This window comes from Orycteropus afer, unplaced genomic scaffold, assembly GCF_000298275.1.
Source record: "Orycteropus afer afer isolate SDZICR_OR568_19922 unplaced genomic scaffold, OryAfe1.0 scaffold00068, whole genome shotgun sequence".
Classification (NCBI taxonomy): domain Eukaryota; kingdom Metazoa; phylum Chordata; class Mammalia; order Tubulidentata; family Orycteropodidae; genus Orycteropus; species Orycteropus afer.
The window spans coordinates 2,054,034-2,076,035 of NW_006921655.1; the positions used below are offsets into that span (position 1 = coordinate 2,054,034).

Here is a 22,002-nt window from a genome sequence, read left to right on the forward strand (position 1 = left end):
GTTTGAACAGAATTCGTGCGGAGAACCGCTCTATAACTGCGCTTCTGGAAGGGGTCGGAATTTTGCTCGGCCCCTCGCAATGTTTCCAAGGGAAGGTTCGCACATTGTTGACCGTCCCTGGCAGCCTCCCAGCCTGGGACGTTGGGGTTCCACTTGCCATTGGCCAGACCTAGCCGTGACGCACAGAGAGGCGGAGCCTCATCAGCTGTTTGCAGGATGCCCAGAGCGGGCGTATTTTGGAAACAATACCGCGAGGTGCCTAGTGGCCTCCTCCCGCGCCGGTCCACGGCCACTGCAGCCGCCGCCCCTTCCCGCGCCTCACGCCTCCCTCCGCTGCCCGGTGAGCGCCCGGGCAGCCGGGGGCCGGGAGGAGTTGGATCGCACCTTCTCGGGGAAGTGGGGAGTGGAGTCGCGCTGCGCGTGGGGGCCCGGGAAGGGTTGGTCTGCGGGTGTCTGGGATGAACATGAAGCACTGGGACGCTGGGGTGCGGAAACAGGGTGCACAGCCCACATCTGGATGCTCTGCCCCAGGAGGGAACTTGAGGATAGCATTTGAGACTCAGCGGAATTGGGTCCTGGTGGGAAGGGGAGTCTGGGTGCACTGCTGAGCGGACCTGGGGGCCCAAGAACGGCCCAGCCTCTGGTTCTGACTTTGTGGTAGAGCAGGGAGTTGTGGGGCGTCCTGCCTCCCTGCGGAGTTTGAAGTCTCTTCTCCTTAACAGCTGGGCTTTCTCCCTCCTTCCCAATCGAATCTGGGCGCCAAGTCCCCGATTGCTCGTCACGCTGGACCCTGGCGCGGAGCCCTGGCATCACGACTCAGAGGCCGAGACACTCTCCTGGAGTCACCCAGGTCTGCTGTGTGTGTGTGTGTGTGTGTGTGTGTGTGTGTGTGTCCGTCCCAGATTTTAGCCACAGCCAAGGCAGAGAGTCTGGTCACTGCTTTCTCCTGGGAGGAGTCTAAGTGCAGCATCCCTGTTAGAGCCTTTAGAGCCTGGGATCCCTCCAGCGGGTTGTAGTTCCTCCTACTAGGAATAAAGCCTTTCCTGGCGGTGGTCTCAGAAGTGCTCTCCTCACACCAGTCTGGACGTCACCTCCTCAGCTCAGGGGAATAGGCAGGAGAAAGTCTCTTCTAAGCTTTGTTCCTGTTTAAACTTGAACTTGCCCAGCACTCCTCTGGACCTCTCACCACAGGAGAGCCACCTGCAGTACACGTGGAGAGTGGAAGGGATTCCCGGGGCTTGCGGAGTGACACCCTCTGGCTACACCTCTGCCACTGTCCAGACCAGGCAAGGGTCTAACTTTGGGGCTTTGCTGGAGGGAGAGGGGGAGGTGACAGGCTTTAAAGAGAATAATGATTCCTGCTTGTGATTGGTCTTCAGAGGGCCCCTTCTTAGGTTGTAGCCATCATTCTGGGTTTGCCAGCCTGTAGAGAGGAGGTTGAAGGGCAGGAGGGAAGCCCCTGCCAGGTGATTGACAGGATAGCACTTGGTCCATTCAGTGGGAAACTTTGTTTCCTGGTCCTGCTAACCTGGAGTTTTCTCCCCTTTGGGAAACACTATCCTAAAAATACCATGTGCCTGCTTTTTCATCTTGGCAGACATCTCACTCTCCAGGGAAGAGGGCAGAGACAGGAACATAGATAGTTCATGGAGGAAGGACTGAGGCAAACACCCCAGAGAGAGTCTGCATTGGGGTGAACAAGGATTTCTGAATTGTACTGAGATTCCTTCAAGTACTTAACCAATCCCTAAAACATTTGACTTGTTCTTCAAAGGCAAGAGAATAGGGGACAGAATCCCCAGAGTTCTCTAAATTGAGTCTGTCTCTCCATGTCCTTAACCATGGAAGTGGTTGCTGTTTCTGGCCCCAGGAGCCCAAAAGCGTTCCTGGTGTGTGTGTGTGTGTGTGTGTGTGTGTGTGTTGGGCTAGGTTAGGAGCTCCAAACGCAGACTTCCAAGAGCCATCAGGTGGAGCAAGAGGAACTTCTTTATTACCAAGAAACTCAGATCAACTCTGTGAGGTGACAAAGAGAGGGCCAAATTTCACTTCTTTCTATGAGGCAGGTTGTACCAATCTCAGGTTCAGCGCTGGTAATAATGGTAAGCTGTTGGGACGGGGAGTAGAGGTCATGGAGACTAGTGACTAGACTGAGCTAGGGGTGGGTGGACACTTTATGGAATGCTGGATCTGCCCCCTCTAGGCCTAGCTGTGGTGGGCAGATGGCTCTTGTCTCCTCAGGAGAGCTGCAGTGACTAACTTAGTGGGTATTTCTCCCTTCTCTCTCACAGGACACACTCTTACCATGCTTACCATGCCGTTGAGCCTGTTTGTTGTGTTGAGCAAGTAGGGGGTGGAGAGTAGGTGGGTAGCAGGGCGGGGCTTAGCAGGTTTGGAGGGAAGCTGGCTGCAGAATGATTGCTGGCTTTTGTTACTGCTGCTAAGCCTGGAGCTCAGCTCAGTCTGAGATGAGAGCTTGGTGGTACTCCTTAGGTCAGTGATTGTGTGTGTACACTGGTGTACAGCCAGTCAGAAAGGTCACAGCACCCTTCTGCCCTCCTTCAGTGGCTCAAAGAGACTTGCCTTGTTTACATTTCCCTAGGTACCCTGTGTGCTTATAGCAGCTGATCTTACCCCTGCTGTTGCTCACAACACTCAGAGTCAAACTTCGAGACTGGTCTGGGTCAGAAGAAGAGGCCAAGGGGAGGGTGGCTCTGGGTGGTCTAGGGAAGGATTGTGAAGAGTCCTTGAACATGAGACATTCCCCACTTTGGGGGTGGGTGTCACCCTAGGCAATGCTTTACCTGCAGGGTAGTGTGTCATTAGTACTTGGCTCAGCTTCCTTAAAAAAGATGGGGGAGCAGGGAAGAGGAAGGGAGGGGAAAGGAGGGAAATCCTTCCAGGGATGATCTGGGTGAGGCAGAACCCCAGATGCCTGTGTTGCTCACTGACAGGAGAGATGGAACCACCTCAGTGTGTGGAGGAGCTGGAGGATGATGTGTTCCAACCAGAGGATGGGGAGTCTGGGACGCAGCCCCGGAGCTTGCTCTCTGCTGACCTGTTTGCCCAGAGCCAGCTGGACTGCCCCCTCAGCCGGCTTCAGCTCTTCCCTCTCACCCACTGCTGTGGCCCTGGGCTTCGACCCTCCAGCCAGGAAGATAAAGCCACTCAGACCCTCAGCCCAGCCTCCCCAAGCCAGGGTGTAATGCTGCCTTGTGGGGTGACCGAGGAACCCCAGCGACTCTTTTATGGTGAGTGCTCTTAGCCTCAGAACTCCTCCCATAGAGATTGGGAGGAAAGAAGGGACTTTCCCTCCCCAAACCTGCCCTTTGCTATTTCCTTCCCCAGATTGAGCAGCAGTGGCAGTTCATTCCTCGATTCTTACCTTCTGCCTCTCTGCTTGGTGGTGCTCCTTAGGCCCTAGGCAGGCCTATCTTTTTGCTCTTTGGTCCCTTCCTAGAAGGATTCTTGGGTCCATAGTGTTTTCTTGGGCTGAAGAGAGGGTAGAAGGTCTCAGCATTTCCATCCTGTGCCCCCTTGAGTGGCCCAGCCATTTATGTTCTGGTGGTGATGTGCCTTCCATAGTGGCTGATACTGCCCTGAAGAAGGCTGGGAGCTCTGTGACTGTAACACTGAAGGGGAAAACCCAGCCCTTTCTGGGAAGGAAGGTTCCTCAATGCAGAAGGTGGCCCCCAATTGTCACTTGGGACTTTCTGTGATGGGAAGGGGAACTGGAGAAAGAAATCGTCCTGCCTGGGTTCTATGCCAGCAGAGGGGCTCTTTCTAAGGCTAAATCTGACAAGACTCCTTCATTTGTGGGCTTAAATAATTTCTTTTATGAGACATATCCCCTCCTCTGGCAAAAGGGCAGGACAAGTCACTTATTCTATTTTCTTCATTTAATACAATAGCTCTTGGAGGGAGGGAAAAGGTTCCGCGGAGATGCTGCAGTTATTCCCAGAAGGAGCTGCCCTGTAGGGGATTCTGGCAAAGTGATTCTGGCAGGAGTCTGAAAAGTTGGATGAGACAGAAGAGAATAATGACAGAGGAGGTGGGCAGGCGGGCGCCCCTAGTGGCAGCTCTGATGCCAGTGCTTGGTAGATGTGGAGATGCTGCTCTGAAGAGCTCCCCTTGGCTTCCACCAGAAGAACCTGGCTGTTCGGTGGGTCTGAGTATTTTTTTCTCTCTAGTTTTTGTCCTGCTGCCCAGAGCTTCCAGAGCTGAGACCAGCATTCTTTTCTTCTTCTTCTTCTTTTTTTTTTTTTAATTGTGATTTGGGTGAAAATTTACAGAGCAAATTCACTTTCCATACAGCAGTTCACATACACTTTGTCTCATGACATTGACACCAATTCACCACAATGCAACAACTCCCCTCCCACTTCCTCTCGTCAATCACCTCTTCCCTGTGTCCATCCCTCCATGGCACCCTTGCCCCCTGAGCTGTCTCCCTGTGCATAAACTGCTCTTCTTTCTCCCATGATTGTTCTCTCCAAGCAGTGTATCTACTTCAGGTAAATGTTCAACTCCTATTCCTGTTTTTTGTTTGGCTGGAAGCCACAGCTGTGGGTTCAATTCCAGACCTGAAGGGCAGCTAGGGACCATAGTCTTAGTGGTTCCACCAGGCTCTATCAGACCAGCAAACCTGGTCCCCTTTTTTTTCCAAATGATTTTGAGTTTTGTTCTACATCGTTCTCCCTCTCTATCCAGGATCTCCTACATAGACCGCCCCCCCCCCCCCGAGTGGTTGACAGTGGTAGCTAGGCACCATCTAGTTCTGAGACCAGCATTCTTATGCGGTACCAAAAAAGTGAACATATTTCTTGATCTTCTCATTCTTTGCCCCTTGCTTTGTTCAACCCAGCTGCCTCCAGTGCTTTTCTAGAGGAAAGCTTCAACCTGCTACTAAAAAATACCCAGACCCACTGCTGCCTAGTCAATTTGGACTCATAGAGACTCCCATTGGGTTTCCAAGCAGTAAATCTTTACAGAAGTAGATTGTTCTATCTTCCTTCCGTGGACCGACTGGTGGGTTTGAACCGCCTGCCTTCTGGCTATCAGTGCCTTAGGCACTGTGCCACCAGAACTCCTTCAGCCTGCTATTACAGGAATAAAAAATTGTGATCAAGTGTAGCCTGCCTAGTAAATAAGGGTGAAAGACTGGCAAGTTCACCAATATGAATTGCTACCTTGGCCTTTGCCATGGCTGTGAAGGGGAGACAGGGATTATGCTCTTCTACTCTCCCAACACAAAAGGTTAAAGACTTTGGGCAGCAGGCAAATCAGGCTGTCTAAGCTTGGCAGCATGCCCTGATGAAGACAGGCTGGGTTCCCCTTACTTCCCACATAGGGTTTACCTCGACCCTGAGTCTAGCCCTAGTGCAGGCCATGAGGAGGATGGAATTGTGGAGAATGCTAAGATGTGGGCCCTCTATCTTTTGCAGGCAATGCTGGCTACCGGCTCCCTCTCCCTGCCAGTTTCCCTGCAGGTTTGCCACTTGGGGAGCAGCCCCCTGAAGGGCAGTGGCAACATCGAGCAGAGGTACAGATTGCCCGAAAGCTTCAATGCATTGCAGACCAGTTCCACCGGCTTCACGTGCAGCGGGTAGGCATGGGGGCTGGGGGGCCAGGGCATGCCTCTCTCCTTTCGTCAGCCACTTTGTCTCTGCCAGGCCTCAAGGATAAGGTCCCAGAGTTTTGGTCTTGGCTATTGTAATTTCCAGGGACTGGATGGACCTGACTGGATGAGTACTTGTGCCTTCATGTCTGAGCTCCAAGTTGGTTATCTGTTCATTCCTAGCTCAGGCACCTTGAGAGTAGGATGCTGGGAGAGGCTATGATAGCCTGCTAGGAATGGGTGACTTTCTGCACACTGGATTGACAGACTGTTGCTTCTCAAAGCCAGAGGGATTGTCCCTCACAGACCTAAGGGAAGGTTTTCGGGGTGCTGCAGTGAGACTGGACAGTGGAGGGATGCCTGGCAGAGGTGCAGTGGGAAGTGGGTAGCCAGGCCTAGAGATGGGGCCTGAGTAGGGGAAAGTGGTGGAACCGGTTGTAACCTGACACTTTTCAGCTGGGGAGCTGCTCCTCACTGTCTCTGTCTGGGAACTGAGGCCTGGGACTCTAGAGAGTGTACCTCAGAGAGTCTCTCCAGACCAGCAGGCCGGCAGCCGGGCACTTAGCCGGGTGCTTGGCCAGCAGCCTGGCACCAGTCCCACCAGGGTGGAGCATCGCGTGTCAGCCGAGCATGTGGCAGAGTCCATCAACAAAGGCGGCGGCTGGCAGGCTCGTGCTGGAGAAGCCTTCTGTGCCACAGGCTGGAGGCTGCCCGGCTGCAGAGTCGCTTTCAGAGCTGGGCCCCCAGGCACTTAACCCTTCCTCTCTGGACTTACTTTCTGGATGTCTGCCAAAGTTGGGATCCCTGCTAGAACAACCCCTGCTGTAGCAAAGGCACACCACCCTGGAAATGAGTATATTCCTTACCCTTGGATCCAACTTGATGGCAGTGCATTGTGTTGTGTTTTTGAGACTGATGTTCCTTGCTAAGCAGGGTATGTGTCTGTCAGTGTCTGTCAAGAAATCAAGGGAATAATAAATACTTCTCCATGATTGGCAGACCCTATGGATAGCTGGGTACCTTCAGGTGATTGGAAGGGAATTATGGGGGCAGTGGTGGCCCAGTGGTAGAATTCTTGCCTTCCATGCAGGGGACAGGGATTTGATTCCTGCACCTGACATGCAGCCATCACCCAGATGTCAGTGGAGTTTGGAGTGTTGCTATGATGCTGAACAGGTTTCAGCAGACCTGCCACACTAAGACAGACTAGGAAGAAAGGCCTGGCAATCTAGTTCCAAAATTTAGCCAGTGAAAAGCCTATGGATCCCGACAGTCTGATCTGTAACCAATCATGAAGATGATGCAGGACCAGGCAGCATTTCCTTCCAGTGTGCTAAGCTCACCATGAGGTGGGAGCGAGTCAATGACAGCTAGTATCAGTTACAACAAGGCCAAACCATTGCTAGCAACAGGGGGACAGGGAGTAAGGGGAGGAACTGACCCTGGGTTTCCTGAGAAAAAGGAGCTCTGGTGGTATAGTGGTTAAGGCATTTGGCTACTAACCAAAAGGTCGGTGGTTTGAACCCACCAGCTGCTCAGTGGAAGAAAGATGAGGCAGTCTGCTTCCATAAAGATCTGTAACCTTGGAAACCTGGTCATTATGAGTTAGAATCAACTCTGTGGCAGTGAATTTTTTTTTTTTTTTCTGAGACCAGGCCATCAGGTGTTCATTGTGTTTAGTGCCCTCTGCCAAGGAGCTCTAAGGAAAGAAGTAGGGCTAGCTATGATCTTGGTAAGCTGTCCCTGGTGACTTAGTGATCAGGAAAGGAGGGTAGCCCTATGCTTAGATAATAAGGCAGCCTGGCCTCCTCTGGCCTGGAGCTCCAGTCTGTCTTACCTCCTTTGAGTGTTATGTGGAAACTTGGCTTAGAGTTTCCCCTTCAGTCCATGTGTTGGCTCACTCTGGTTCTTGGTTTCATTCTCTTGGCCTTCTTCCTGGCCATTCACTCCACCCTCGTTATTCCAGCCAGTGGCTTAGCCCAGCTCAGAGCTGATAGGAGGACACAGTGGCTGTGGGTCTTCTAGACTCATCTCAGTTGTCTGGAAGGTAGCTTTCTTCATTTGCAGTGGATCTGATCTCTCAACAGTGGTTTCTCAGAATATTCCCCCATCCTCTGAGGAGCTCTATAGGCTTGGGAGCAGTCTGGGAGGCCTCCTTTGCCAAGCTGTGCCCTGGCTCAGGACTAGAACACAATCTAGGAAGCCTTCTTCTTGATGCAGTCCTGACCAGGATGGAGCGGCCTGAACCTGCTCTTTGTTGTTTGGCATTATTCCCCCAGTTTGGGATTGCTTCTTTGATGGCATGGGGTCAACCCAGTAGTCTTTCTGGTTAGCTCTAGAGAGAATGCTGTCCTCTTAGCCAGAGCCATCCCAGATGGGGAAGAGTAGGAGCCAAGCAGGCAAAGCTGGAAGACCACTGCGTAAGCCTCTTCCCATCCTGTATCTCACTCCCCACTGGCTCCTGAAATCCCTGTGCCCCCACCTACTTTCCCTATGCCCACACACACACCCTCCTGCCACCTGCCTACTTCTCCCACTCTGCAGTAGCAGGAAGCTAGCCAGCGAGGCCTTTCTAGCCCAAAGAGTAGTTTTCCCAAAGTGCTAGACCTCACTTTTCATCTTCTTGAGAATTCTCCCTGGAATCCCTTGCTTTTAACAGTTCTCCCCACTAGCTGCTCACAGACCTTCACCAGCAGTTCAAACTGTGGAAAGGGCTGGGATGATGGCTACAAGTAAATAGAGTCCTGGTACCCCTTCTAGGACCTTTAGCAACCAGTTGGGTTTTTTTTTTTTTTTTTTAATTGTGATTTGAGTGACAGTTTACAGAGCAAATTCACTTTCCATACAGCAGTTCACATACACTTTGTTTCATGGCATTGACTCCAGTTTCCCACAACGCAACAGCTCTCTTCCCACTTCCTCCCCATAGTTACCTCTTCCCTGTGTCCTTCCCTCCATGCACTCCTGCCCTCCCCCCAGCTGTCTCCCTACGCATACACAGTCCTTCTATTCTGCTATGATTGATCTCTCCAAGGAGTCTATCTACCTAATGTAAATGTTTACCTCATATGCCTGTCTTTTGTTTGGCTGGAAGCCATAGGAGTAGGTTCAATTCCAGACCTGAAGGGCAGCTAGGCGCCATAGTCTCAGTGGTTGCATCAGGCTCTATCAGACCAGCAAACTTGGTCTTTTTTTTGTTTTTTTAAATGATTTTGAGTTTTGTTCCACATTGTTCTCCCTCTTTATCCAGGATCTCCTACATAGATCCCCCTCTGAGTGGTTGACAGTGGTAGCCGGGAACTATCTAGTTCTTCTGGTTTCATAGTCATATATTTAGCAACTAGTTTTAAGAAGTGAGTCATTTTCTGAATTTGATTTTTACAGAACTATGGTCCCCCAGAGCTCCTATGGTCTAATATTTCCAATCTTGAAAGTACTACTGTCACTCCTACATTCTTGCTTATCCTTTGTCTTCTTTCCCTATCCCTTTCCCTCATCTTTGTAGGTAGGGAAATTGAGGCACTAGAAAGGAAATGATTCAGAATTAAGTCTCATGGCTTTGAATTAACAGTCAAAAGACCTAGGTTTAGATACTAACTCTGCCGCCTACTAGCCAGTGGAAGTCACTTGACTTCACTGAGCCTATTTTCTCTTCTGTAAATTAGAGCTAATACCACAGAATTTTATTGTGAATATTGAATGGGAGAGTATTTATGAAATTCCAGGCACATAATAAGCCAGTTTCCATTAGGTTGATTCCAACTTATGATGACCCCACATATGTTAAGTAGAACAGTTCAAAGATAGATCGTCAGGCTTTTGGTTAGCAATTAAGTGCATTAACTGTTTGTACCACCCAGGGACTCTGGGCATATAGCACATTTTCTTTAATGTTTGTTTCCTCTGTCTTTTTATAATCCTGTTCACCCCCCACATTTGTTCTTGTTTGGTCACAGTTCATTTCCTACCTACCCTCCAAGCTGATCCCTGAGCAGAGCTGCCTCCCCTGAACTCCATTCTTCCTGCCCTGTCCAGGGAAATCTGTGTTCAAGCTGTTCACTTTTGGGCCTTGGCTGCATAAAACCAAAAACCAAACTCACTGCCATCAAGTTAATGCCAACTCATAGCAACCCCCCTTGGGTTTCTGAGGTGGTAAATCTTTATGGAAGTAGATTGCCCAGTCGTTCTTCCTCAGAGTGGCTGATGGATTCGAACCACCAACTTTCTGGTTAGCAGTCAGATGCCTTAGGCAATATGCCACCAGAACTCCATCGGCTACACAAGGGTTCCTTTTTTATTCATTTCTCCTCTGAAAATGATGGTCATTCCCATTGTTTTAGGCTGAGTTTAGGGAATACAGAGAGAAAATCTAAGAAGTAATAAAAAAAATTGAGGAACCCTGGTTACCATCTTTCTTCTCAGATCTGGGACAGTGTCCTGGGACCAGCTAGTGGCCATTGGTCCATGAGTCATAGAGGGAATGTGAGCTCCCCATTTTTGTCCCTGTTTACAGACCTCAGTTATTCTTTTTCTGTGTCAGGGGAAACCTCCCTAGCAGATGTGAAATAGAGGTGGGGAGGGTGTGAGGAGGGGGTAGTATGTTATAAAATGACATTATGGCAAATTGGGGAGCTCTGGTGGTGTAGTGCTTAAGGCATTTGACTGCTAACCAGAAGGCTGGCGGTTCAAACCCACCAGCCACTCCCCGGAAGGAAGGTTGGGCAGTCTACTTCCGTAGTGGTACTGGCTTGGAAACCCAAGGATGGGTTGCTATGAGGTTTTTTTTTGTTTTTGTTTTTGTTTTGTATGGTACATTGAGTGTACCAGTATGATCCCAGATGCAAATTTCCAAATTTCCCTGGGTGTCAGTGTATACAGGCCAGAAGTCCTCTCAGTATATTTCCCTGGGAGGAGGTCTAGCCTGGCTGCCCAAGGATCAGTTCTGGGTGGCTCCTCTGGACCAACAGTCAAGAAACTGGAGGCAAAAGATCAGAGTCAGTTAGGTGTTCACTGTCAGCTCTTTGGGTTTCCAAAGCAGCCAAGCAGAGCTAGTGGAAGTAAAAGCATTTTAAAATCTCCTTGCATACCCCACTCTTCCTTTGGCTGAATCAGAAGTAGGAGATTTCTCTCTGCTTCTCTGTGGGCTGATCAGCTACAGCAGGTGACCCACCAATGGTCTGCTGACTGTGACCTGTCTTTGACTTGGGCTCTGTGAGGGTGGTGCCCTGGTGCTCATGTGACCATCCAGCTTCTGCATGGAAGGGGGTGGGTACAGGTTTGCCTCCTAACTGTGCTCATGGGGTGCTCTGGTCAGGAGGTCTGAATTCCAGCCTCTTTCTATTCATTCAAGAAGGGGCAGTAGCTGGTGCCCCTCTCCTTGGGAAAGCCGCCTGTCTCAATGGCATCATTTTGAAATATGGGAGAGTATTTCTGGGCAATTCTAAGAAGCCAAGAATCCTCAAAAAAGTAGCTACTGTAGATTGCTGAGTGAGTAAAGCTACAACAGGATTGGAATTCTTCATGTTGGAAATTGCTTTTTCACTTGGACCAGGAGCGGCTCCATTCAGAACAGTCAGATTTGAAAATTCCCTGAGTAATAATTAGAAATCTTGGAAAATTAAATCTGAGAAAAAGAGTCAACTGCTCAGTTTAAAGCATCTTGAATTACAGAGTCACAGAAAGGATCCTGGACTTGGAGGCAGATCTGGGTTAAAATCCCAGCTCTGCCACTTAAAGGATTCATGTTGATGGGCAAATCATTTAATCTCTCCGAGCCTGTTTCTAATATTTACCTTGCAAAGTTGATGCGAAAGCCCTTGTGCACATTGTAATACATATAATTAGTAAGATATGGGCAGTTTAACACTTTGGGAAGTGCATTAAAAGATGACTTTAAGATTCTGCTCGGACCTGATTTGTAGCTCTTGGGGAGCACTTTTGGAAGCTACACTCAAGTTGTTTGCATGGTTTATTAACTAGCAGTTTCTCTGCCCAGCTTCCTGGATCCTTTGTTCAGGCAGCCCCTGACTGCTTCATGACCCTTTGGGATGCTTTCCTTGTTGGTGAGTGGTTTTCTGAAGCTCAGATAGTGACTAATGAGGTTGCTCAAGCTCTAAATGCAGCAGCCTGTGGGTAGAGGTCCAAGAGATTTGTCCAAAAGAGTGAGAAGGGTCCCTAGAGAGCTAGGCTGTGTCCCTGGAGCAGCAGGTCTACCTAGAATAGTGCCAGGGGTCAAATGAGGGTGGGAGAGGGGCTATTGAGAGGGGGTGTGCGTGAGAGCATGTGCTGGAGCCCTGGGCCCTGTGTTTGCTCTGTGGCTGGCTCTGTTTATATCGCTCGCTATATTTAGCTTCTGAGTCATCAGCGTGGCTGACTAGAGGCCGAGTTCCCCACACACTCTGCACCTGACTACTCACTCTTCCAGGAGAAAGGCCTTGTAGTTCTGGACAGTTCATTCCCTCCCTGCCAAAGCAGGCCAAGGGGGTGGGAGTTGGCTTTTGTTTTTGTTATTCAGGGGAAGGGGAGCAGGAGAAGGGGCTCAGAGTGGGGGCAGGGAGGTAGACACACAGAGAGAGAAGGCTAAAGAAAACTATTTGGTTTGCCTTTTGATCCAGTCTGGCCACCAAGAGGACATATTCCATGACCAGAACAGTCTTTGTGTTTAGGGGGAGGGTTCCAACTCTTCCTTGCTCAGTGTGCCTTGTCCTGTCCAGGAAAATGACCCCAGGTGGGATGAGAACAGCAAAGGGTTCAAGTTGAGAACCAGAGTCTTGGGGTTCCTTCTCCTTGGGTATGTAGCCCCACAATAGGTCTGCTCCTCCTCTACCCCCACCCTCCCTCTCCTTTGACCAGGGCACACATGCCACTGTTCCTTCCAGAGTCCTGAAGAAGTTGCCCATGAGTTTAATGGAGTTGTTCTCAAACTGAGGAAAACTGAAACACAGAACATTCCCTGGGGAAACTGGATTAGGCCTCAGGAGTCCTGCTTCCAGGCTATGGAGGTGCAGAAAGCTAGTGATGAGCCAGACTCGGGGGACTCCTGTTGGACAGCACAGCTGGACCTCCCCCTCCCCACAGCCCCCAAGATTGGAGCCAATGGCCTCAGCTGTGTTAGAGGAAACACTTCTGTCTTCAACAGAGCCACCTGGCCCAAGGCCACCTTTTCTTCCTTGAAGAAATGATTGTTGTTGCCACGGTGGTGGCAGCCAGTGGCTTCAGTGTCCTGTTAACGCTGCTGGCTGGGCTGAAGAAGTTCTTGCCAAGGAGTATTTTTTTCCTTTTCTGTTTTGCCACGTTGCCTGTTGCTCGGGTGTCTGGGTCAGAGGCAGTCTGGGGAAGTAGAACAAGGGCTGGGCCTAACAGGCTGCCCCGTGGGTTTCAGGTCCCTCGCCCAGCTTGACAGCCTGGAATTCTGTGCTCAGCTGCCCCTGCCTGCTGTGACGCATTCAGGATGGAAAGTCAGGGATTCCCCCAAGGCTTCATGCATCTGCTGGGAAAGTGTTGCTCCTGGGGTGGCCCCTGTGAGCAGAGTGTGCTGAGGGAAGTGCTCAGCTAAGTGAGGAAGGTTCCTTGTGCTCAGGAGGGAAGGGTGGGTGCTGCCCAATGTTTTGTGTATATTTTCCTCATTTAATCTTCCCAGCAGCCCTATACTTCTAGGCCCTGTTATCTTCATTTTAGAGGAAGCTGGGGCTCATAAAGGTAGGATAACATGCCCAAGTTATACTGTAAGTGGCTGAGCCTGGAGCCGTTCAGATTTAATTGATTCTAGAACATATTCTTCCTATAGCCCATACCTGCTCCTCAGTAATCATATCCCAGAAAGCTAGAGTGCCATAGAGCTCCCATTTATTTCCTGACCCAGTTCTGCCCTATATAACACTTAGTTTTGTGTTCTTACTTTTCTCCCCATTAAAATGTAAGATAATTGAGAACAAGGTTTATATATTAATCATCTTTGTCTCCCTCATAACTCAGTTGGATCCTTGATAAAAGCTTGCTGAATTCAACAAAAACACTGTCCCAACTTCTTTCAAATGGAATTTTCCTTAAAGTCTCTCTTATCTTGGTGCTCTTATTCTCAATGACAAGGCTCTTTCCTTCAGCCTCGGCTTGGGTAGGTTTAGAATATGAAGGGGTCAGGAAAAGGAAGAGGTAGGAAACTTCACTTTATGGAGTGTGCATTTCCCTGTAAAGTAGGGTATATATGGTTTTGCATTTTAAAGAAATTGAACGTGGTTTCAGAATGTGGTCTGAAGTTAGAACTTCAGACCAGTTTTCACTTTATTTCTGTTTGATCTTCAGCTAGCTCTGACTCTGAAAGGTTTATTTTTCTGGTCCACAGCATCCTTACTAAATAATTAATGATCTGGAAACAATGTCTTTAAACATATGAGGGAAGCAGTTCCGTGGTAAGTCTCTTTGAAAAGCTAATACTATTTTCATAATGTGAATAAACATACTGTAGTATTTTAGTGAATGAGTGTAGCTCTGGAGTCAGAAGTCAGGGGTTCCAATAACTCCGCCTCCCATCTAATTCGCTTGGGATAACTTTTCTGAGCCTTTATTTCTCCATCTGTAAAATGGGATTGATTGTACTTGCCCTCCCCAGGTCCCAGGTCTTTGTGAGGACCAAATAAGAAGATAGGAAAGTGCTTGCAAAGTATGGAGGGTTGTGTGTTCTAAGCATGAGATATTATGACTTGTTATCTCTTTGGTAGGTTTGTGTCTCATGTTGTTAGGTGCTTTTAAAGTAGGGCGCAGCATCATTTTGCTTTGTTCTCTCATTCTTTGGGGTAAATTAGCTCTTGCTGGAGCATCTGGAACGCTGGTGACATACAAAGCCCCCAGAGGGTGTGAATTGGATCCATGGGAGGAGAGGTAGAGGGAAATTCTTATCCAGAGAGGTCAGGGAATACTCTTTGTGCTCAGGGCAGAGGCCATAGGGGATGAAACAGAGTTTGATTTGTGTAATCCAACCTTGTCAGACAGCACAGCCAGCTCTTTAAAAAAAAAAAAACAAAAAAAAACCTTTTACTAGTTGGGCCTCTCCCTAGGCAAGAGGCTGATGCTATCACATAAAGTAAATCTTTAGACCTGGCCAGACATCAGTTATTCCTGGCCTCTGACAAGTGGGTTATCTCGCAAGGCTGACTTTTGTGTAGTCAGTGCAGTGTACACTTGTGGAATACCTACTGTGCACCCCCACATGTTCCCTGATACACAGAATGAATGAGCATGTGTTCAGTGCTCTGCACACAGTGTTGTTGTTGTATGTGCCATCAAGTTGACCCCGACTCATAGTGACCCCTCCTTGGGTTTCCAAGGCGGTATCACTACAGAAGTAGATTGCCCTACCTTCCTTCCGAGAAGTTTGAACCGCCAGCCTTCTGGTTAGCAGTCAAGTGCCTTAGGCACTATGCCACCAGAGCTCCCTTGCACACAGTAAACCTAACTAAAAAAATCAAACCCACTGCCACCAAGTCCGTTCCAACTCATAGCGACCCTATAGATCAGAGTAGAACTGTTCCATAGGGTTTCCAAGGCTGTAAATCTTTATGGCAGCAGACTGCCTCATCTTTTTCCTGAGCAGCGGCTAGTGGGTTCAAACCACTGACCTTTTGGTTACCAGCTGAATGCTTTAACCTCTGCACCACCAGTGCTCCTTTTGCACATAGTTGTTGTTGTTGTTGTTATTTGCCGTTGAGTCGGCCCCGACTCATAGCGACCCCTCCTTGGGTTTCCGAGGCAGTATCACTACGGAAGTAGGATTGCCCAGCCTTCCTTCCGAGGAGTGGCTGGTGGGTTTGAACCGCCAGCCTTCTGGTTAGCAGTCAAGTGCCTTAGACACTATGCTACCAGAGCACCTTTTGCACATAGTAGGGGTGGCTTAAATACTTGTTTACTGACTGGCTTCATCCCCTGACTGCAGCAAGATAATGAGACTGGCTCAAAGGAGAACCACAGATGTCTAAACTCTGGTTGTGCTCTCTTGACTAAAGAGAATCCTTTTATCCACCGTGGTAATACCCCTTCCCTGGGAGCCTTCTCTATATTGTTTCTCTCCATGCCTTGACCCTACCCTCTAACCAGTTGCTGTCAGTCAACTCTGACTCATGGTGACCCCCCTCTGTGTCAGAGTAGAACAGTAGTGTTTTCAATTGCTGTTTTTCAGAAGTAGATCACGAGGCTTTTCTTCTGAGATGCCTCTGGGAGGACTTGAACCTCGAGCCTTTCAGTTAGCAGCCAAGCCTGTTAACTTTACCACCCAGGGACTCCAACCCTACCCTCTAGATCTTGTGGATTTGAGGGCTCAGGTATACATTTAAACTCCTACCAGCATTCCGCCCCTACCCCTGTAGGCACCCTGACCATGCATTCCAGAACCCCCACTCTTTGCAGGTTCCTAGACTTTGTGAGGGGAGTTCAAGTAGAGTGTGGAAGAGCTGGGCCTTGCTCTGGGGGTTTGTCCTCACTGAGCTCAGATTATGTGTGAGGTGCTGAGCCAGATGCCTGGGCATCAGAGGCCGAGCATGCTCCTTCCTGGTTCCTCCTTCCTTCTCCTTTCTTTCCCCTGCACCTTCTCTTGGAAGGATCCATGTTTTCTGGTGTTTGGGTGTCTTTGTGTACTTCATCTTGTTCAGTGAATGTTGATTTCCTTCCTCCTTACTGTTTTTCTTACTGGCCTTCCTTCAAGTCACTTTTTTTTTTTTTCCTTTTTGTTTTTTAGAAAAATATTTTATTTATTGTTGGCCCTCATAACCAGAACATTCTTTGATTCTCTTGGTACAAGAGATTTGATTTCCTTTTGGAAAAGGGCCTCCTAGGGGGTGCCATGTGGCAGAAGACGGGTCCAGAAAGGGGGCTGATGGGATGGTAGATGGATTCCCAGGCCCTGCTCTACTGATCTCAGGGCTGTTGCAGCAGCCAATTTAATGCTGTAGCAAGCCAGCCTGTCCTCTAGGCTCCCCAGGCCCCAAACCAGGTAATTGTGGATGACAGACTCCAAATCACCTAACCTTAGGATGAAAGTACCTCTGTGATTTCCAAATGCCTGTCTGTGGCCTGGCTGCCGCAGAACCACTTGGGCAGGATTTACCTTTGGCTTGGCCACCAGGGTTAGTTATTACTTTGGTGGGAAGAGACTGAAAGAAACACCAGATTGCTAAGTGTTTTCTTCTAGGCTATAGGAGTATAACTGATTTTATTTTTTCCTCTGTAATTTCTTTATTTTCTAATTGTTCTACAATTAACATAAATTACTTGTATGATTAAAATATATAGTAATGATACTCTGATTTTCAAAATGTCCCCCAGGGAGCTTATTCAAAATACAAGTTCCTGGGCCCCTGCCCTGGAGAATCTGACCCCGTTGGTCTGGGTGAGACTCTGCATTGACAACAGCACCTCTTTTGGTTCTGTTGCCATGGTAAGGTTTGGAAACCACTGATGTAATCCAACACCTTCATTTTACTGATGAGGAAAGAGGACTTAGAGACAGGCTGGCTAGTGGGAGATCCCAGCCTAAAGTTGAGTCCTCTGATTTCTGATCCAGTCATCTGTCCACCACCCATAGTGTCTTCCTTGCTGAATTAGGAGCCTTAAGGACTCTCACGGGAGCTTTGGTGGTATAGTGCCCAAGGCATCTGACTGCTAACCAGAAGGCTGGCAGTTCAAACCTACCAGCCACTCCTCAGAAGATTGGGCTTTCTACTTCTGTAGTGATACCGCCTCAGAAACCCAAGGAGGGGTTGCTATGAGTTGGATCCAACTTGACGGCAGTGAGTTTGGTGTTTTTGGTTTGGAAGGACTCTCACAGGCAGAGACAGGGACATGAGAATCCTTCCTGAGGGTCTGCCCGTGTGCTCTGCCTCCTAACTTAGCCTTGCCTGTAAATAGCAGATCCTTAGGTCTCAGGTGGGGTAGGAAGGAGAGGCTACTGTAGACTACCTCTTTTAAGAGTCTGGATCTTCTTGCCCTTTTTCCTAAGTGATTAGAGTTTCCTGATTGTTTCCCTGTTCCTACACATTCTGATGTTTGAAAGTTTCCATGATGTAGCACGTACTGTTGGGGGTAGATCCACCTTCTGCCAGCTCATGTTAGATTTATATTAGAACTAGAAGGTTCTCAAGACATTATCTAATCCAGCCTTTTCATTTCATAGTTGGGGAAATAGTCCTAAGAGGTAGAATGAATTTTTTCAGGGTCATATGCTAGATCAGGGAAGAACCAAGATTAGAACCTGGGTCTCAGTGCTACTTCAAGGATATCTCAGCCTGAGACCAGCTGCTTACCACAGCTACCCTGGGCAGCTGCTCTGGGATGTGCAGGCTTGAGAATGGCTGTGGTATAGCTTGAGGTTAGTGTTCAGAAAAGGGATATTTGTCCTGATGGCCTGTGGGCTGCCTCTCAGTGACAGCACTCTGCCCCACAGCTGCTTTTGGTCCCCCAGTATTCCCAAATCATGAGGTCAGGGGTGCTGCCTTGCCTCATACCCAGATACCTCAGTGCCCAGGAAGTTAACTAGTCAGCAGGTGGCTTCCATTAGGGGAATTTGAGAGAAACTGAGGCATATAGAAATGAGATTGGCCCATGCGCTAAATCTTAGAAATTGTAATCTCCCTTTCTTTCCTTGTCTGTTGGGATGTTTTGAGGTGATATGCTACTGCTGGTAGTGAAGGGTAGAGGGTCTGCTTGGGTACAAAAAAAGATGGATGGAGGCACTCATAGCATAGTGGTAATAAGTAAGGACATGGCTCTAGAGCCAGGTGGTCTGGGCTTGCATCCAGTCCCTGCCACTTAATGGCTCTGTGACCAAGTTACCTAACCTTTCTGTTTTCTCATCTATGACATATGGATGATCAGGGAGTATATAGGAAAGAAGGACACAGGGAAAAGGTAACCCACGGGGAGGAAGTGGGAAGAGAGCTGTTACATTATGGGGATCAATGTCATGAAACAAAATGTGTATGAACTGTTAAATGGAAAATGAATCTGCTCTGTAAATTTTTACCCAAATCACAATTGAGACAAACAAAATAATTGGAAGAAAAAAAATGTAGATGATAAGAAATACCCACTTCATAGGGTTGTTGAAAGGACCAAATGAGTTTAGTGCCTATAGGGCAGTACTTCTCACACTATAACCAAAAAACCAAACCCACTGCTGTTGGGTTAATTCCACCTCATGGCAACCCCGTGTGTTACAGAGTAGAGAAGAACTGCTCCATAGGGTTTTCTGGGGTGTAATCTCTCCAGAAGCAGATTGCCAGGCCTTTCTTTCACAGTGCCACTGGGTGGGTTTGAACCACTAACCTTTTGGTTAGTAGCCAAGTGCTTAACCGTTTGTGCCACCCAGGGATTGTTTTACACAATGTGTTTTACACAGTGTGCCTCAAAATCACCTGGGGAGATTGTGAAAATGCACATTCTGATTCAGTAGGTCTGCATTTTTGACAAGGCACCAGGTGATGCTGAGGCTACTGGAACACTCCTTGAGAAGCAAGGATGCGGAATGCTCAGAACAGAGCCTGGCACACTCAATGTTGTTGTCAGGATTGTTACTGTTTTTTTCTTACGTGGCCTTTTCAAACTGGCACCTGAGGAGGCTCAGAATTCCAGCGGCCCAGCCTCTCCAGGGATCAGTCTTCCTGGATTCTCCTTCTGTTCCACCATATGACCTTTGCACCTGTCCTGAGCAGCAGCTGTGGGGAGTGGGGAACAGAAGGAGGGGAGCTCTACCCAGCTGCTGCGAGGCTGAGTCTTCAGGTTTGCAGCTGAGTCCATTTTCATGCTGTTCTATTCTAACCAGATTTTGTTAAGCCGGGGGTGTTTCCTCTTTTTACTCATCTTTGTTTACAAAACACAAGGAAGCCATCAGTCCCCATCATCACTGTCTGCCAGGCCTTCTCCTGTGGCACACCCGATTTCCCTTCCTCTGCTAGCAGTAGTGGTGCCTCTGACTTTCTAGGTTGTTATTCCAGCCCTCCTTCTGCAGGGAAAAGAGGAATGTTATTGCCATGGACAGTGCAGAAGGGGGGCATTCTATGTTCACCTGGGTTGTCAGTACCCTCAAGTCAGCCTCAGTGGTCAGTAGACTGTTCTTTTCTCATTTCATCTTTTCGTGGCCTAAGGCAGAGTGAAGGGAAACCCAGCAACCTGCATGGTTGCCTGGGGAAAGGTCGGGAAGCCTGGTAGCCAGATGTAACCATGATGCCGTGGGAGTCCAGGAAGCCTGAGCTCACTTTCCAGTTCTGCCACTGACTTACTCTATCATCCTCTCATCTGACAGGGAGTTGCCTGATGGGGGCCAGTGCTGTGGTTAAAGACAGCCTAAGAGAGGGCTCCTCCTGTCCCCGGATGCTTCCCATAAACTCTCTTGCTGACCTCCCACTGAAGGAATCCAGGTCTAGCCTGTGATAGCTCCTTTCTGCACACTAGGGTTTTATTTCCATTCCATTGAGGACTGGTGCAGAGGGCCCCTACCCAGTCCTCCTCCCCTGACAAAGAGAGAACAAAGACCCACCTCCTCCAGCCTTGCCCCCTCCCCAGCACCCCTCAGTCCCCTCTGGGCCACTGCTGGCCCCTGAGAAATGGTACCTGTGTGGGCGGGGCACCAGCACAATCCTGTGAGCCACTGACCCCTGAACTTTGCCTCAGGCTTCCCTGCTTACCAGTAGGACCTGGGATAACCTCCGAACGTAATGTGCATTCTTTGTTTTTGTTTTGTTTTCAAGTATGTTCTTGCTTAACGTTTAATTGGCTCCAGTCAGTAGGAAAGCGCTCCAAGAGGGATTATTTATGGCTTATTGTCAAGAGCAGCTATAAAAAGGCCAGCACCGAGCTGGAGATGCTGGGAAGGGAGAGAGGGCCGGCGCTGGAGTATGTGTATGTCTGTGTGTCTGTGTGTGTGCGTGTTTGCACTGGATGAAATCAGATTTTTGCTGCCTCAGCAGTGTGGTTTAAATTGAAGATTAACCCTTTGACCTTCACAGTGTCAAATCACTTGCAGATGGAGGCTCCCCCTCCCTTTCCCCCTTGTTCTCTGTGTTACTTTGGAGTAGGGGGAAAGAGGGGGGCACTTCTTCTCTTTCTTTCTGAAGAAAGTTTGTTGTTCATGCAGCTGAGGTTTGAGGGGCTCAGGAGCCAATCTGATTAAAAGCAGCACTTGGCTAAACTCTGGAAAATCCTGCAAGCAGGGGAAAAAGTTTAATCCTCTTGTGCACAGTGCATAAAGAGCCAGGTCTTTTCTTTTTCATGTTAAAATTGCAGTTGTTTTTAGAACTCCTCTTTCTCCTCCTTAGCACCACTTCTCTGTTCCCTCCTTACTTCCCTGGCCATCCCCCCGGCCTTTGCTATACTGATAGGATTAACATATTGGCCTGAGAAAATGTAAATCTCAACTTTTATTGGAAAAGGTGAGGAGTCCTATAAGGTTGTGTTTGGGAGTTACATTGATTTATTTTCCCCCCTTTTAGCATCAGCAGAACCGAAATCGTGCATGGTGGCAGGTCTTCCTCTTCCTACACAACCTCGCTTTGAATGGAGAAGAAAACAGGAACGGGGCAGGTCCTAGGTGAGACTGGGCTGCCCTCTTCACATGGGGCACCAGGAGCACCATCTGGAACAGGAAGGACATCGGGGAGGACTGGCACTATGTCTTGTGAAATTGTTTTTGTGTTTTTATTTTTGAAATTTCTTTCTGTGTGTACATAAGACATACCTGAATGGGACCTTCTTTCCCAGTTCAAGGCCTTGACCAGGAACGGGGGCCTTTGTCAAACACTGTTGAAGGCAAGGCTGATGTGTCTGTGATGGTGGGATCACTCACAGGCTCTGACAAGTAGATTCTTCAGTCAGCAGTTGTCGAAGATGTCCTCTGGGGAGTGGACTGCAGCTTTTCCCCAGGAACTCCATTAAGAGAAAGAAGACTCAATTAGACTCCCTGATCCACCAGACCTATCAGTCTTCCACCGTGAATGGCGGCTGTGATCTCGATGGTAACACTGCATTACCCCACCAGGGCTTCAGCCAGGGACTTTCCAGCTGAGCATGGCAACTTCACTTGGCCGGTCAGCCTGCTTCACGTCTGGGTTCTGATTTGGTCCAGCCAGTGCTTGCCTCAAGGGCTCAGGGATTCTTGCCCAGCCCCTGTCATCTCCAGCAGACCTCAGGGAGGGTTGGGTTTCTCCAAGGACCCCTCAAATGTGCCATCAGGTGAACCACACTTCTGGGTAGACCTCAAATCTGACCTTGTCTCACTTGGAGGGGCAAAGCCACTGCCACTTCTGGATGCCTAGGACCAGCGGGGTGTCAGCCATGGATGTGCTGAATAGCCAGTCATCCTGCAGTAGCCTGAAAAACACCCAGCCGCCTACCTGACTGCACTTCAC

General features: G+C 49.0%; 1 protein-coding gene across 1 annotated transcript; it reads left to right on the forward strand.

Moving 5' to 3' along the window:
• Positions 1-216: 216 nt before the first annotated feature.
• On the forward strand, positions 217-21,189 carry BMF (Bcl2 modifying factor). The gene is given in 6 exon segments (XM_007940457.2): positions 217-340; positions 723-761; positions 764-850; positions 2,952-3,248; positions 5,442-5,602; positions 21,088-21,189. Coding segments are annotated over 6 exon segments (810 nt in total).
• The last annotated feature ends 813 nt before the right edge of the window (positions 21,190-22,002 follow it).